At 40.4% G+C, this 14839-nt stretch overlaps 1 protein-coding gene across 1 annotated transcript in view; it reads left to right on the plus strand.

The window, feature by feature from the left end:
* SLC9A4 (solute carrier family 9 member A4) overlaps positions 1-13881 on the plus strand; it is a 61657-nt gene extending 47776 nt beyond the window's left edge. Inside the window, exons 9-12 of the mRNA XM_032840425.1 lie at positions 793-889; positions 5552-5683; positions 6893-6980; positions 13086-13881. Coding sequence (XP_032696316.1) covers positions 793-889; positions 5552-5683; positions 6893-6980; positions 13086-13441 — 673 coding nt within the window. The 3' untranslated portion in view covers positions 13442-13881. The remainder of the gene's footprint in view (positions 1-792; positions 890-5551; positions 5684-6892; positions 6981-13085) is intronic.
* The last annotated feature ends 958 nt before the right edge of the window (positions 13882-14839 follow it).

Below are 14839 nucleotides of genomic sequence, written 5' to 3' on the forward strand. Positions count from 1 at the left end.
TTTCGGGGGCGCAGCGGGTGGGGGGGACGGGGAGGGCTCATAGTGAAGGAAGCCTTGGGGAGCTGGTCATGCGGAGGCAGAGAGCAGTCAACGGCTTCTAGAATCTCACAGAGTGCCCAGTGTCTCAGAGCTGTGCTGGCTTTCAGAATAGAAATAGTCCAAATCATCCTTGTAAAATATGATTCTAGTTTCTTACAATTATTCTTCAACCAATGATAAAATTCCTAAAGGGACCATTCCAAGGTAAATGTACTCACAGAATTTTAGTAGTCCCTTAGATCAGTGTTATTCAAAATGTGGCATGTGGATGGTGTCTGTGAGCTCTTTGTCACCTGTCTGCAATGAGATCAGTGCAGACCTAACCACGAGCCAGTCTTGCTGAATACTCTCTTATTTCCATTGACTCTAACAGTAAAACATTTGGTTCTAATTTTCTAGTATCTTTTTAAACATTTATTTTCTAGCAATTGATTTTATTGTGTTTTACCAGCGTGTCTGCTCATTACAGATGTGGAGGGAAAAAATAACTGGTTTGTAACCACCTTCAACTCCTTTCTAAAAAATGAGTTAGTTCCCACATAAAAGCTATAGGCAAGGAAACCATATTTTCAAAATGGTAAGTCAAGACGCATGTATTGTGTCTTACTAAACTTACTAACTAAAACAGTAGAAAAAATTGTGTTAAAACATGGGTTCTGGAACTTAGAACTCCCACATATATATTGACACTTTTGTGGCGCTCTTGCCAGGATGTAAGAATAATGCTTGGCTTCCCTCCATTGATGTTTTCAGGGCCCAGAGGATACACGGAACTAAAAGGCTTTCCCCAGAAGACGTGGAGTCCATGAGGGACATTCTGACACACAACATGTACCAAGTTCGACAAAGGGTGTGTATAAGCCATCTGACTTGTCCCATTGCCTGGCCTTGGAACCAGTCCTTCAGGAATCCGTTCTTGTTCACATTATCTCCTCTAAAGCAGCCTTCTGGCTAAACCATTTATTTCTGCCTGATTTGGAGAACAGAAAGTTAATTGTTACTTTTCTGCTTTAAAAAAAAAAAAAAATTGGCACATGTGTTGTAAAAAGGAATGCAGATCCAGTTGCTGGCCCTAGGGGTCAGGCTGCCCTAGCCCTGCAGCCTGGTACTTTCCAGACCAACAGAGATGAACAACAAGCGGTGGAGCTCATTCACCACACCACAGAGAAAGATGGCACCAGGACGCCAATGATATGCTCAATCTGTTTGACTGTAAAAGAGCTTAGAAAGTTGAGATGGTTACTGAAATGCTGAAAGCCTACATTAGAGGAGATGTATTAGGTGTATTATATTTTAATTTTGGGAAAGGGTATGGAGTCTATACTACCACTTGAGAACTTGTGGAAAGTATATAGTAAGAACATTCCTGGGGCAGTGGGTGAGTCCTTCTGAAATTTTGATGCAGTCAAATGACATTTAAGCTTGCAAAATCTAATGATGAGGGTTTTTTTTTTTTTCCAGTTTGAGGATTCTATTGAACATGCTAATTCTCGAGTATGATATGGCTACAAGTAAATTCATTTGGTGGCCTTGGTTTTTGTGACTATGTTATAGATCATAGTCTTGAGTGGGGCCAAAAAATTTCATCAGGTTAAAGCCCCTTAATTTCAAGGAGAAGATGCTGAGGTTAGGAGAGTTGTTTATCTGACCTGTTGAAGGTCACACAAGAAAAATCCAAGTTAAGAACCAGGTCTTCCAACTGTCTACCCAGTGCTCTTTCCATGTGACTCCAGCCTTACGTGATCCAGTAAAGTGAATGTTCTCTGGCTTCCTGTTTTGGAAAGGTCAGTGATTAAGGGGAATGTGTCAGCAAAAGGCTCTGCACCTGCTGAAGGAATATAGGTCAGCATCAATCATAGCAAGCTTAGAGTAAATTCAAGAGCTTTCAAATCATTCCAAGTGAAACTGTTTCAGTAAGACTATCACATTCTGATAAATAGTTAGATAAATTCTTAAGAGCTTCCTGGTTTGAAGAATGTCAGCTGGTTTCTTGGGGGCCAAGCTCAAAGACAAGGTGAAACTAGCCTTTTCCCCACGTGGACAAAGGTTGAATTTAAGGAAAGGTCCAGAAATGGAGAGTGAGTTCCTGGGACTCCAACCCAGCTAAAATGAAGTTAACTAACCATTCTCTCTTTCTTTTCTTTCATGAAGGTTCCCAGACAGCCAAATTTCTTCTTTCCTAAGTACTCCTATTTAGTCTGTCCTCCAGGTTTCTCCCGTCTAAGCTATATAGCATCTTCCCTTCTTACTGCCCCCAAATAAGCAGATCGGTCATAGAAGGTCACACAGGGAGAACATAAATAATAAACAGAAGGGAGTTTCAATCCCCTAAGTTGGCTTTTGCCTCCACTTTTGTTACTTTGACAGAGTGAGCCTTATCAGTCCTTCCCTTCCTATCTCCTTTCTCACCCCATCTTTTACATAGGTCATGTGACTCCCCTTTTACCTGTGGTCCTCTAGCCCTCTTGAAAGAAAAACTTCTCTAGAGATGCAATGCAGGTCATGTGTCTCCTTGGTTTCTAGTGAGTGATCTACAGTTTTGAGGATTGTCACAAAAGGTGACATCTGTTGTATCTAGCCTGGGTGGTAGGTCACTGGACCTCACACAGTGTGGGGCTGATGGCTGGGGCATTTCTCATGGTCTCATCTCAGAAGAGGCCATCTTGGGAGTCAGGAGTCACTTCAGGGCAAGGGTGGGATGAATGCAGGGTTTGACTCTGGGGATCCTGATTAATAGTTGATCTGGAACTGAGCTGGTCCATCGCACCTGGGAGGGCTCTGGCCATTCCTGTTTGAAGCCACTCCCCTCAGCACATCCAGTATCAGATTGTCACTGCTGGACAAGTTAAGAACTAGCCTCTGGAAGTTCCCATTGGGACAGCCCTCTGGGATACAGAAGCTCTCTGCAATGCCCTGAGAATGGAGATGGAGAAACACTCTCTTTAAACGTTCAAGGGAAGAAACTGACCTCACCTCAGACTCCAAGGATAAGTCAGAGGTTGATGGGCAGCCCCCTGGGGTGGCCTAAATGATCAGGTCACACTCAAAATTTCACACACTTTCAAAGAAGGAAAACAATTTATTCAACTTCAGTTCTCTTCAGTCAATATTTAATACACATCTATAGCCTTTTCCCATAGAACTCAAGTTCTAGGGGGAAATACAGTCTTTCATCAATCACCAGCTCCTTCATTAAAGGGCTGGACTAAATGAAACAGAGTGAAGGAAGCTGCGTATATGTTATATGCAAAGGACCTACTATGCTCCCTGCAGACAAGCAAGGATAAGCACATGGGTGATATCAGGTGAAATAGAACAAAAATGTCCACATGTTCCTCAAAGTACAGGCTTCAACTCAAGGTATAGGAAATTCCTACCAGTAACATGCATATACATACACACACACACACACACACACACACACACACACATAGACACTCATATATAAGTGTGTGTATATAAACATACACACACACTGACTTCACTTTTGCATGAATTTAACGTTGATAAAAAATTATAAAAGTTTGTCTTGGGATTCTAATACTCGGTTTTAAAATGTTTCTGTGATAGTATCATGTGTCATTCCTTAATATCTCCATCTATACAGTGAGTGCACTGAAGTTGAGGTTCATCATTAGTGACGGTGGATAAGAATCCATATTTCAAACATATTTCAAAAATTTAATTTTTTGCCAGGTTTTTATCAGATTGGTTAATTTCCCAAGAGTGGCTTGTAAAGATCTCCTATGAGGAGATGGTGAAAGTTGGCTTTGCAAATTCTTCATCCTTCCCCTGGTCTCCAACCTCTGCCTTCCATATGGAACTCCTTTTAGACAATTGTCTGTTTTACGAGGCTTAGTTAGCTAACAATAATGAAAGCCACAAATCTACTTAACTGGCTGTATAGACACAAAAAGACAAGCAATAAACTGAAAACCAGTGAACCAGTGAGGTTGACTTTCCTACTCTTAGTCAACCCTTCCTTGTTACAAACACCCTCTTCTGTTCTGGCAGGAGACTAGACCATCCCCTATATTGACCAGGCAAGGGTCTATTATAAATCTGCATAGTAAGTACAGAGAAATTTAATTTCTTTCATATTTTTTATGAAGATGAATGGAAACATAAGTATTAGTATTCTTTCCTTACACTGCAGATCATCTTATAGCATCTCCTAGAGCATGTGCTCCCCATTTAGGGAAACCTTCCTTAACCTGGACGATGGAGTCTCGTCTCTTGGCAGGTTGTCCCTAGGTGCTCCACCACCCCCGTCCCGCCCCATACCTCTGTCTCATTTCTCACCATGCTTTGAATAAAGTACTAAATTCTCCTGTGGTAAACAAATTCCCAGCTCTGCTCCAGTAGGTCCTCCTCTCTCCCATCACATTTTTTTCAGAGCCATGTCTTATCTCATGTGTTCCGTCTTCCTGAAGGGAACATCTACTCATCTTTCAAGAGTCAGTTTGGGCAATGCAGCTTTCCCACCCAAGACTGGATCAGTGCCCTTTGCCTGTACTCTATAAATCCCTGCAGACCCAATATCATAATACTTCCTGAGTACATAACAGTATATGCTTGTTTGATTCCCCAAGTAGACCATGAGCCTTATGAAGACCGTTCTTCAAAATTATCCATTTTTAAAAAATCCTGTGCTTACCAAGGCACCTGATACACAGAACAATTGTCTTTCTGCTATTGAATTGGAAATCTTTATCACAATTTTCATTAACCAGGAGCGCCAGGACCTGTAGTTTGAGTCTGTTACCTGTATTCCAGTGAGATGGTATAGTCACTGTTGCACAGTGAAAGGTACAAAGAGAAGAGATTCCAGTTTAAGTACTTTGTAAACATTTGAAGACCAGCATTGGTTTGTGGTTTAAGACAGGTTATCGCTGGCCTGGTGAGAATAAGGAAGAAATTTTTTATAAAGATAATTGTTTCAGTTTGAAGGACTACTCTTTAATCGGCAATTATATCTTTCCTTCATTTTGGTTGGGGAAAAACCTCTTCCTTTTTAAACAGTGATGGTAATGGGTTGATTTTTTTTTTTTAATGTGGCTTTAACCAGAAAAATGTAAAAATAGCAACCTTAATGAAATTCCCAAAGCAGTTTTGACATTTTCCTCATCCATTGGATCCAAACATTCAGTAAGCACCGTCCGGGCATAAAAAACATGACCGGGGAAAATGTGTGGGTATGGGGCAGCTGAAGTCCATGGGTATCTCAGGGCAGGATCACTGCAAAGATACAAAAGAGACAATACAGGGGGACAGCAGGGCTGTGTGGGCTGGAAGGGATAGGCTCCAAACCACAGCTCTCTCCTGGTAGGGTGGCCTCAGTCACAGGCCTTTCTTCTCGGGGGCCACTGCTTGCTCCCCTGTAATTGAGGCAAATGCTCGGGTAGCCTCTTTGATGTCTTCTTTCTCTTAGTTTGTGATATTTCCATGGTCTCCAAAAGCCATGGTGGTTTGGAAATATCCTGACGTATTTGACATTCTATTCCTTCCGCAGACCCTGTCCTACAACAAATACAACCTCAAACCCCAAACAAGCGAGAAACAGGCTAAAGAGATTCTGATCCGCCGCCAGAATACCTTAAGGGAGAGCATGAGGAAAGGCCACAGCCTGCCATGGGGAAAGCCGGTAAGGTGGGGTCCGTGGACACACCCGGGGGCTGTGCCAGTCCCTCTCCCAGGCCTCCTCCGTGACGGCCAGTGGTAGTTACACAAAACCAGCACCTTGCTGTAATACAACAAGTAATACAAAAGCAAGAGAGCACAGGGCATGAGACAACTTCCCTCTGGGTCCAGAGCTTTAGGGTTCATGGTTAGGGTGGACCTCCAAGATGGGTCAGTGTTGGGAGCACACTCCCTGGGCTGTGAGTCTAGATCAAGTGTCAGTGGCCAGGTACTGACCATAGGGGAACCTCCACGGACTGGGGCCCTGGGGTCTAGGAGGCTTCCTTCTCTCCCAGAAAGATCTAGGGAAGGATCAGTTCTTACCCAGACTCTTGGGCTCGTCTTCATATTACCCACGGTGCATCTGAACTATGCTATTTGAGGCCATATCAAACAATTTCACTGGAACTTCCGGACAAAGGTTACGTCTGGATAGATTCTAATTTCTACCCTAGTCTCTGTGGCTCAAATGTAGTGATAATAGGAGGATAGTAATAATAACACTAACCGCCTGAACAGAGGGTTAAGTGGCCTTGTTCAAACATTTTAGTTTCACACTTCATCATTTTCAAAATAAAATCAAACAAAGTATTCAACCTGTGATCCCGTAGGAATGCTTACCTTCAGCACACATCTGACCAGCTAACATTAAGAGGTACCTGTAAACTTCCTAGTGATATCTTGTTTGCAAAGAATACAAATGCATTCTGATGTTTTACTCTATCCTCAGACTCTTTCCACGAACAATGAAACACAGGCATTTTATCCCCTTTCTCCAGACAGTGACACTCCAGCACAAAAAGGCTAGTTGGCTTATCCCACTTAATCATAATTAACCCAATGAGTAGAATACATAGATCTGACTGTGGACTAAATACTCTTTATTTTTTCCTATAACAATATAGCCCAATAACCCATAATTTTGTTTCCCTTAATAAAAAAACAAGGGTTTTCCCAAATAAAATCATCCAAGGGGTTCCCTCATGGGAGGGAAAGGAAACACGTACTGAAGGCTGAGGTTTTCTGCTGCCTTTAAACCAGAGAAACCGGAGTCCAGGTGAGCCTGTAGCTTACATGAGATGCCCAGTGTGGACCTGTGGCTCCCACTGTTTCCCATGGAAGAGTGTGAATTACAGACTTACCTCTGCTTTTCCTTTCTGCTTCTTACCCACAGGCTGGTACTAAAAACATCCGCTACCTGTCCTTTCCCTATGGCCACCCTCGGCCCATACGAAGAGACCCGAAGGTGGCGGATTTCACAGGTAATCCGCCTGCCAGGCTGTTCTTTTCCTTGTGCTTGGTTTACGGACACTGACATTTGAATTTTATGTCATTTTTACCGGTCATCAAATATTCTTCTTTTAACTTTTTTTTCAGCCCCTTGTAAAGGTAGAAACTATCCTTTGTTCACAGGCAATATGAAAAGGCAACAGGATGGATGTAGCCCAGCGGGGATAATTTGCCAGTGTAAAATGGGCACTCTTTGGAAATATTCGAAAAATTTTAACTCAAATTAAATATTTGAAATACTTAAAAATTAGTAGGATTCTCCACAGTTGGTTAAGTTTTACTAAAAGAATTTCATCAAATTTACAGATTAACCATTTCCCTTTAATGTCTAATTTTTAAGTAGAATTCTGAGAATTTTTGAAGCTATTATTCTAATAAAGGCCATTACTATTGTATATGTAAAATGATTCTCTATGAGCAAAAGATGATATACAATATATAATATTATCTATTTAAATTTTTCCAAATTTTTAAGACTTAAAAATCGATTAGAAATTCAAATAAGCTAAATGTATTAGATTTTAGAATTCAATCTTTGAAGAGTGAATATAATTATTCTTCAAAATGAAACTTTATTTTCTTCTGATTTAAAAACATACTTGATATAAAATAAAAATCAATCAGTAGGAAAAAGTATAAAAAAGAAAGTTAAAAGTACTTGAAACCCCAACAGCAGGATATAATCCTTATAGAACATTTTGGTAAGCATTCTTCTATAATTCTGTCTGCACCATCCTGATCTCTACCCTATCTTTACCTGATAAAAGAAAGAAAGAAAAAAACACACAGTATCATATTATCCACAAAATCATTGTGTCATTATTGCTTTGGAATTTTTATAAATTGTCTAGTATACTCAACCATCTACTATAGACATATTTCCATTCAATTGATATGAACTAAATAATCATTTTTATGAGTAAATAATAGTCAATTATATAAAATAATCCTAGCTTAGTCAGCCAAATCCATATTAATAAATACTAAGGTATTTTGTTTTTATATGTAATATGAGCAATGATATATAATAAGCTCTTCAAATCACTTGTGATTTTTTTTGCACAAATAACCAATTATTGCCTTAGTATGTTTTCTTGGAAGCAAAATTTGGGGGTCAAAACTGCACGTATTTAAGTTTACCCTCACACCAACAGTCTATGAGAAGGGTCATTGCCAATCATTTCACCATCACTCAGACTTCCGAGTAAACTATGATGCGATAGGGTAAAATTTATATACTATATTAATTTTTGTCTGAGTCTGTTTCATTTTTAGTAAGGTCAGATCTTTTCATATTTTTGGAAGCAATGGTATTTCTTCTTGGGAAGTTTCTGTTTCTGCCTCTGGCAATTTTTTTTTTTCTTTTCCATTGTTTGTTTTGTTAAAATGAATTGGAAGAACACTGTTTAACAAGGATTTCATCTATTGTCTCATGTTTGTTGCCCATGGTTTCTCTTCTGGTTTCACATTTATCTGTTAGTTTTTAGATATATTCACGATTCAGAAAATTTTATTCCAACCAATCAAATCTGCTCCATCTTCCACAGAAAAATTAAAAAAACGATTTACTCAATGTTTTTAAACTTTAATAGTTTAACAATTCCATTTAAGTTTCAAGCCTTTGAGATATATCTTTGTGTAGATTAAGACAGAGACACCCTTCAAATTGTTTTCCAATGGCTGTGCACCTGCCCCAACCCCATCTTTTCCTCCAAGATGAGATGCCACCTTTGCTGTGCTAAAGTCACATATCCTAAGAGAGTTCTGGGCTCTTCGTTCTGTTTCATTGATCTAGACATCTATTCCCAGAGCACCCTCTGGAAAGCAGTGTCATTTTATGTTATAAAAGAGCTAGTCCACAAACAAAAGTAAACAAAACAAAAGAGCACCATTGTAGGGTGTACAGTGAATTAATTTCTAACACTCTTCCTGGTACAAATAATCTGGTGCTATTTATATTGTTGGAATGCATAAAAAACATGAAATTCTCATGGTCATTTCTTGTGATGAACATCAATGTCACATGCTCCTGTAGCAGGAGACCACCACATAGCAATCTCACTTGAGCAAAATGTGAATTCCTCAATAAAGCATTATTAACAAGATACAGTAGAATGTTAAAGAAATACTATACTTTACAAAGTGGGATTTATTCCAGAAGTGGGGGTTGTTTAACATTTGGAAATGCGTCTACATTATTCACCAGATGAATAGGTCAAAGGATCCTATTCTTTGAACAGATGTCCTAAAAGGCATCTTACTCATATTTTCCATAAAAATAATAATATACTTAGGACTTATATGAAGAAAACACAAAAGCCTACTTCTTCGTTCTCTCTGTAAAGAGGAGAATATTGATACCTTCTACATAGACCAGTGTTGTCCTGAGATGAAACCAGTCAACGCATACAAAGCTCCCAGAACAGTGCCTAGAATCAAGTAAATGAGAAAGAGATATTACCCATTATAATTAGTACTACTGAAGAACATCAAAAAAGACTTGATGTGGGTAGCTAGAGGTGTTCTTGCAAAGAAAGACACTTCAGAATTGCCAGTTGAACATGAATTCTTCTGGGACTAAAATGAAATCTTGGTCCAATGCAGTATTTTTCTTCCAACTGTGCACAACTGGCTCAAAATTTTTATTAGATGAGCAAAAAATCGTGGTTAACCTAGAAATCTGAGACAGGAAAGTAATGAAGTGGGACCTATTTTTAAATTTTTATCAAGTTTTTAATTTTAATTCCAGTATAGTTAAGATACCGTGTTATATTAGTTTCAAGTGTATGATATAGTGATGCAACAATTCTGTCCCTTACTCAGTGCTCATCAAGATAACTGTACTCTTAACCCCTTTATCTATTTCACCCATCGCCCACCCACCTCTCTTCTGGTAACTATGTTTGCTCTCTATAGCTAAGAGTCCGTTTCTCGGTTTATGTCTCTCTCTTTTTTCCCTTTGCTCATTTGTTTTGATTCTTAAATTCCACATGTGAGTGAAATCATATAGTATTTGTTTTTCTCTGGCTGACTTATTTCACTTAGCATAATACTCTCTGGATTCTTTCATGTCATTGCAAATAGCAAGATTTCATTCTTTTTGAAGGTTAAATAATATTCCACTGTATGTATATACCACATTTTCTTTATCCATTCATCAATCAATGGGCACATGAGCTGCTTCCATAGTTTGGCTGTTGTAAATAATGTTGCAGTGAACATAGAGGTGCATATATTCTTTCCAAGTGGGACTTAATTTATCAGCTATCCTTAAATAAGTTTTAAAGCATTAAAATAATCAGAGTTAGACTGAAATAATTCTCAGTGTGTCTCTGGGCACAATTATTTGAATTCACATACTCTCCAAACTTGAAGTCTTTCTGCACCAGGACAAAACAAGGAGTGGCCAGAGGGCTTCTAGGGGAGAATATGGAGGGAGAGATGGCATCCAGCCAACAGTCTCTGGGTAACCAGGCTGTGACTTGGGGAACATTCTCCTTTCTCTCTGTACCCTTGCTCTCCAGTATTGGAATATCCCTTAGTCTAGATGTGTGGGGGCTCCACATACTTTTCCAAGGCTCTTCTGTAAAAAGCCAAGGCTCACTTGGTGTTATATGTAGAGAACTCCTTCCTGGACACCTACCTCTCCTGCTCTGAGATGGCTGACAATCCATGTGGATTGGGGAAGACGAAAGAGTTCTGGAGATGGACACACAGCAATGTAAATGTACTTAATGCCACAGGACTATACAATAAAATGGTGACAATGAAAAAAAAAAAGGTTAAAATGGTATGTTTTACCAGAACTAAAACAAAACCATGAGGAAAGGGAGCAGGGAGGGTTGCACCCAAGGTCAGGTCTCTCAACAGCAAATTTTGTATGAGATAATCCATGGTCACCCCCGGGTGTCAGGCTCTGTCTTGCCCTGTGCAGAAGCACTTCCTGTTTCTCCTTCACCCTGCCCCTGGGTGCCAAAGTCCAGAAGTTAAAGTGGAGGATAGAAGAATAGATGTTCAGATTCTGCTGCAAGGTCTCCATTGATTTCTCCCTGGAACTGCCGGCCTGAGTGTTGCCGGCAGGAGGTTTTGCAATTGGGACAGAGCCCAGCCCCCAATCTTCCTCCTTCCTCTTCCCCTTTCCCCTGGCTTCTTCCTCCCCTTTTGGACACATCTACTGACTTAAGCTGCATGGAACCTTTTAAGTTGTCTGTTCAAGCCTCTTCCTAGGGTTTGGAACCTATTTTCCAATAAGCAGAGGTGGTCAGGAAACATCAGCTATAATCTGTGTGCTGATGCTGAACATACACTTAGAAGGAGGGGTAGGAAACCAGGAGGGGGCAGAGGGGAGGGACAAAAGACCGCTCTTGGGGGCAGAAGCACCCAGGCCATTGTTTTCTTAGATAATATTCCAAGTACCAAAGGATCAAGAGGAACTTTTGTTCCAGGCCAGGTCATGGAGCACAAATTAAAGGGAAGTAATGAAAAAAAATGGACAAATATTCTGAACTAAATTTTTTAAATTCAAACAATTGATTCCTGTCCCCACTCCCCTCAACTTCCAGGCTACGTTCTGAGGATAATTTGATCACATTTAGAAAAACATTAATGAACAGGTTATTTTAAATTTTTCTGATGGCTCAACACATTTTGTCTTCTGTATACCGGTGTGCATATCTGTTCTAGCTGTGGGGTTTTTATTTTGCTTTGTGTTTGTTTTTTTTTAAAGAGGGAATAAAGAGTGGGAGAAAGAACTCTGCTTTCAGATTTAAATATGAAGTTCTTAAAATGCTTAAAATCTCAGGAGACTATTTAAAGGGAAAATAAATTTATAAGGTTAAAACTTAAGGAAATGAGAATAGATGAGATTTGTGAAAAATATTCCCTTGAAGATGTGTGCACAGTAAGTAGGGAAAACACAATGTCCTAGGCATGGATGAGGTCTTTGGAAGGTCATCCGAGAGGGGATGTTACGTAGATACCCAGTGGCTTCCTTCTGCCCTTGGCGTAGCCTCTGACCTGCACATGGCACATATCAGGGAGTGAGGCTCAGTGTGGCAGAGAGCAGATGTGCAGCTGGACAGACTCCGCTAAACTGCAGACCCATCTTCACTGTGTGATACTGGAATTCACTTAACCTCTTGAAACCTCAGCCTCTTTACCTGTGAAATGGGGATGCTAACTATACTCATCTGCAAGGCTTGTCATAAGGGTTAAATGGCATTGTAGATGTAAAACAGTTAGCACAGTGATGGGTGCATAGTGAGTTCTCCCTACAAGGACATATCCACTATTATCATGGGCTGTTATGTGCCAGAGGTAATCTGTTCACCTCTGACTTCCTTTGAAGGAAGGAAGGACATCTAGTCATTGTGGCTTTGCCACACAAGGCTATCTGCTGTGGCTCTCTCCCACCCATTTCTCCAAGACTGGCTCTTTCAAGGTCAAAGGGATGAAACTCAGATTTAATGCTTTCTGGTAACCACCGATTCAAAAGCAAACCAGCTGGGGCTGCCTTCCACTCAGTGTCTGCCTTCCACTCAGGTCATGATCCCAGAACCCTGGGATCAGGCTTCCTGCTCAGCAGGGCGTCTGCTTGTCACTCTCCCTCTGCCTTCCCCCCCCCACTGCTCATGCTCTCTCTCAAATAAATAAATAAAATCTGAAAAAACAAAAACAAACAACAAAAAATCCAAACCAACCATGTTCCTATCACAGTTACCATGAAACCTTCAGTTAAACATTGGTCTCTGACAACACAAAGCATCTTTGTGCCTTATGGCCTAATGCCTATGGCCAGTTGATCTGATTTGTAAAAACAAAACAAAACAAAACAAAAAACACTCCCTTACTTACCTAAAGGAGTCCAGCCTGATACACAGGTTTCAGTGCATTTCTGTTTATAACCCAGCACATATGCTTCTATTCTGTGCCTTCACTGGTGCAGGGAAAGTCAAACTGGTGACCGTGAGAACTGGAACCTCAAGGACTCTGTTTCACTCTGAATTCTTGCCATCCCGATACAGCGTCCTCTCTGACCTTCAGTCGTGTTCTTTCCTCCTCTTGTCATATTTTCCTAGGTGATGACAGCAGCGATTCAGAACTCCCATCCATCGTGTTCAAACCACACCCTCGAACAGGGACATTTCAAGAAAGATGGCTGACACAAGAGATAATCCCAATGAAGAGTTTACCCAGAGGAGGGAAGCCATGCCACTTTGGGTATCCAAGAAACACAAGGCAAGAAGAGCATGTTGGCGCAGGCAGAAGGGAGGCACTACGGCCCAAACCACTCTTCCACGCAGTAGATGAAGAGTTTGAATCTGGAGAGGAGAGTGAGGAGGAGGCCGCAGCAGGTGGGTCCCGATGGTCAGCGGAGCACAGACCCAGCAGGCAACACCACAGGTCCCACAGTCCATTGCTCCAAAGAAAATAATTTCATCTTCCACAGGATTGTCTCCATGTATTTCAAGAGTCCATTTTCCTATTACTGTGGAAGAAGGATTTTCCAAGTTTCGAAGAGAGCTACTGAGTTTATTTTTCAGAAGCTATTAGACATGTATCTATTAGAGGAAGGGGGATTTTTCTGGAGAATGACTTGGAACAAATTTGTAGGCTCTGCTACATTCTTGGTTGGTGTACTCTGCAGATGAATTCCCTGAAAGTGATAAATGTTAATCATCACAGGGATTATTGCTAAAATTCCCAAGAGTGTGTGATCCATGAAATTCATTGAGATAAAAGCATGATTGGTCAAGTAATTCACCTTGACCATCTGCATGTGCAGCTTATAATCGAGTTAGAACTGGAAAGGGCCTAGGAAATCGCCTGGCCCAGTCCTCTGTGTTTACAAATAAAGACGCCTTGCCCAAGGTCCGTGGTGAGTTGCAGCTTTCACAAGCTGGCTGTACTCTATCCAGAGAGAATGCATTCAGTTTTCATTTTGATGTATACTATGTGAGAATTATACTTCTGGGGAAAGGTAAAATTTGCCACAACATGGCTATATTTAATCAGTAGCAATAATAAATGATATGTACTAGAGGATTAATCTGTGAACCACGGGCTTATAGTCTTATTTTATAATTGGAATATTTATTTTAAAAACTAAATAGCCATACACAGTCTTTAATAACGATGACATGAGCAACAAGTATTTATTAGACATGTAGTTGTAGGCTGTGATACTGTGCCCTAGGGTTTGAAACTATTTCCCAATTTAATTTTCCATCCTCATCACCCCCAGACTTGACCTTGAGCCTCACAGTCCAGATGGTCTAGCTCACCAGCTTTCTAGATGACTTTATCTTTCCTCCCTTCTTGCCCTCCCTCCCTCTTCTCTCTGCTGGCCACCTGTAGATGAGCACATATTTATTTGTTGTGCGAAATGGCTGATCTATAATAAACATAAGCATACTATCCTTGATCATTGGTATATTTGACATCTCTAACCATCCCCAAATGATTTAATCATATACATCTTTAAAGGATGCTTTCTGATGCACCCGGCTCTCTAGACCTGCCTTGATCCCCTTACTCAGAAGCAATGAAGTGATCTGCTTCCTCCTGGATGTCCCACATCACTTTGTGTGTGTTACAGAACTTACCTAGGAATTGCATGTGTTCCTGTGTGCGCATCTGACGTGGTCTGAAGGACGGGGGGATAATCTGTTCATTTTAAATTTTATCCATTCAACAGTTGTGTTTTTTATGTTTCGGATTTATCCTTTTTCTATTCTTTTAAACTTTTCTCCATTTTTTTTTTTTGGTCTTAGTTATTACAATACATGGTGGATTATCTATTAATGTTGGGGCCACAGTGACTTTTTTTTTT

The sequence above is a fragment of the Lontra canadensis genome, unplaced genomic scaffold, assembly GCF_010015895.1.
Source record: "Lontra canadensis isolate GAN:19392208 unplaced genomic scaffold, GSC_riverotter_1.0 scaffold112, whole genome shotgun sequence".
Classification (NCBI taxonomy): Eukaryota; Metazoa; Chordata; class Mammalia; order Carnivora; family Mustelidae; genus Lontra; species Lontra canadensis.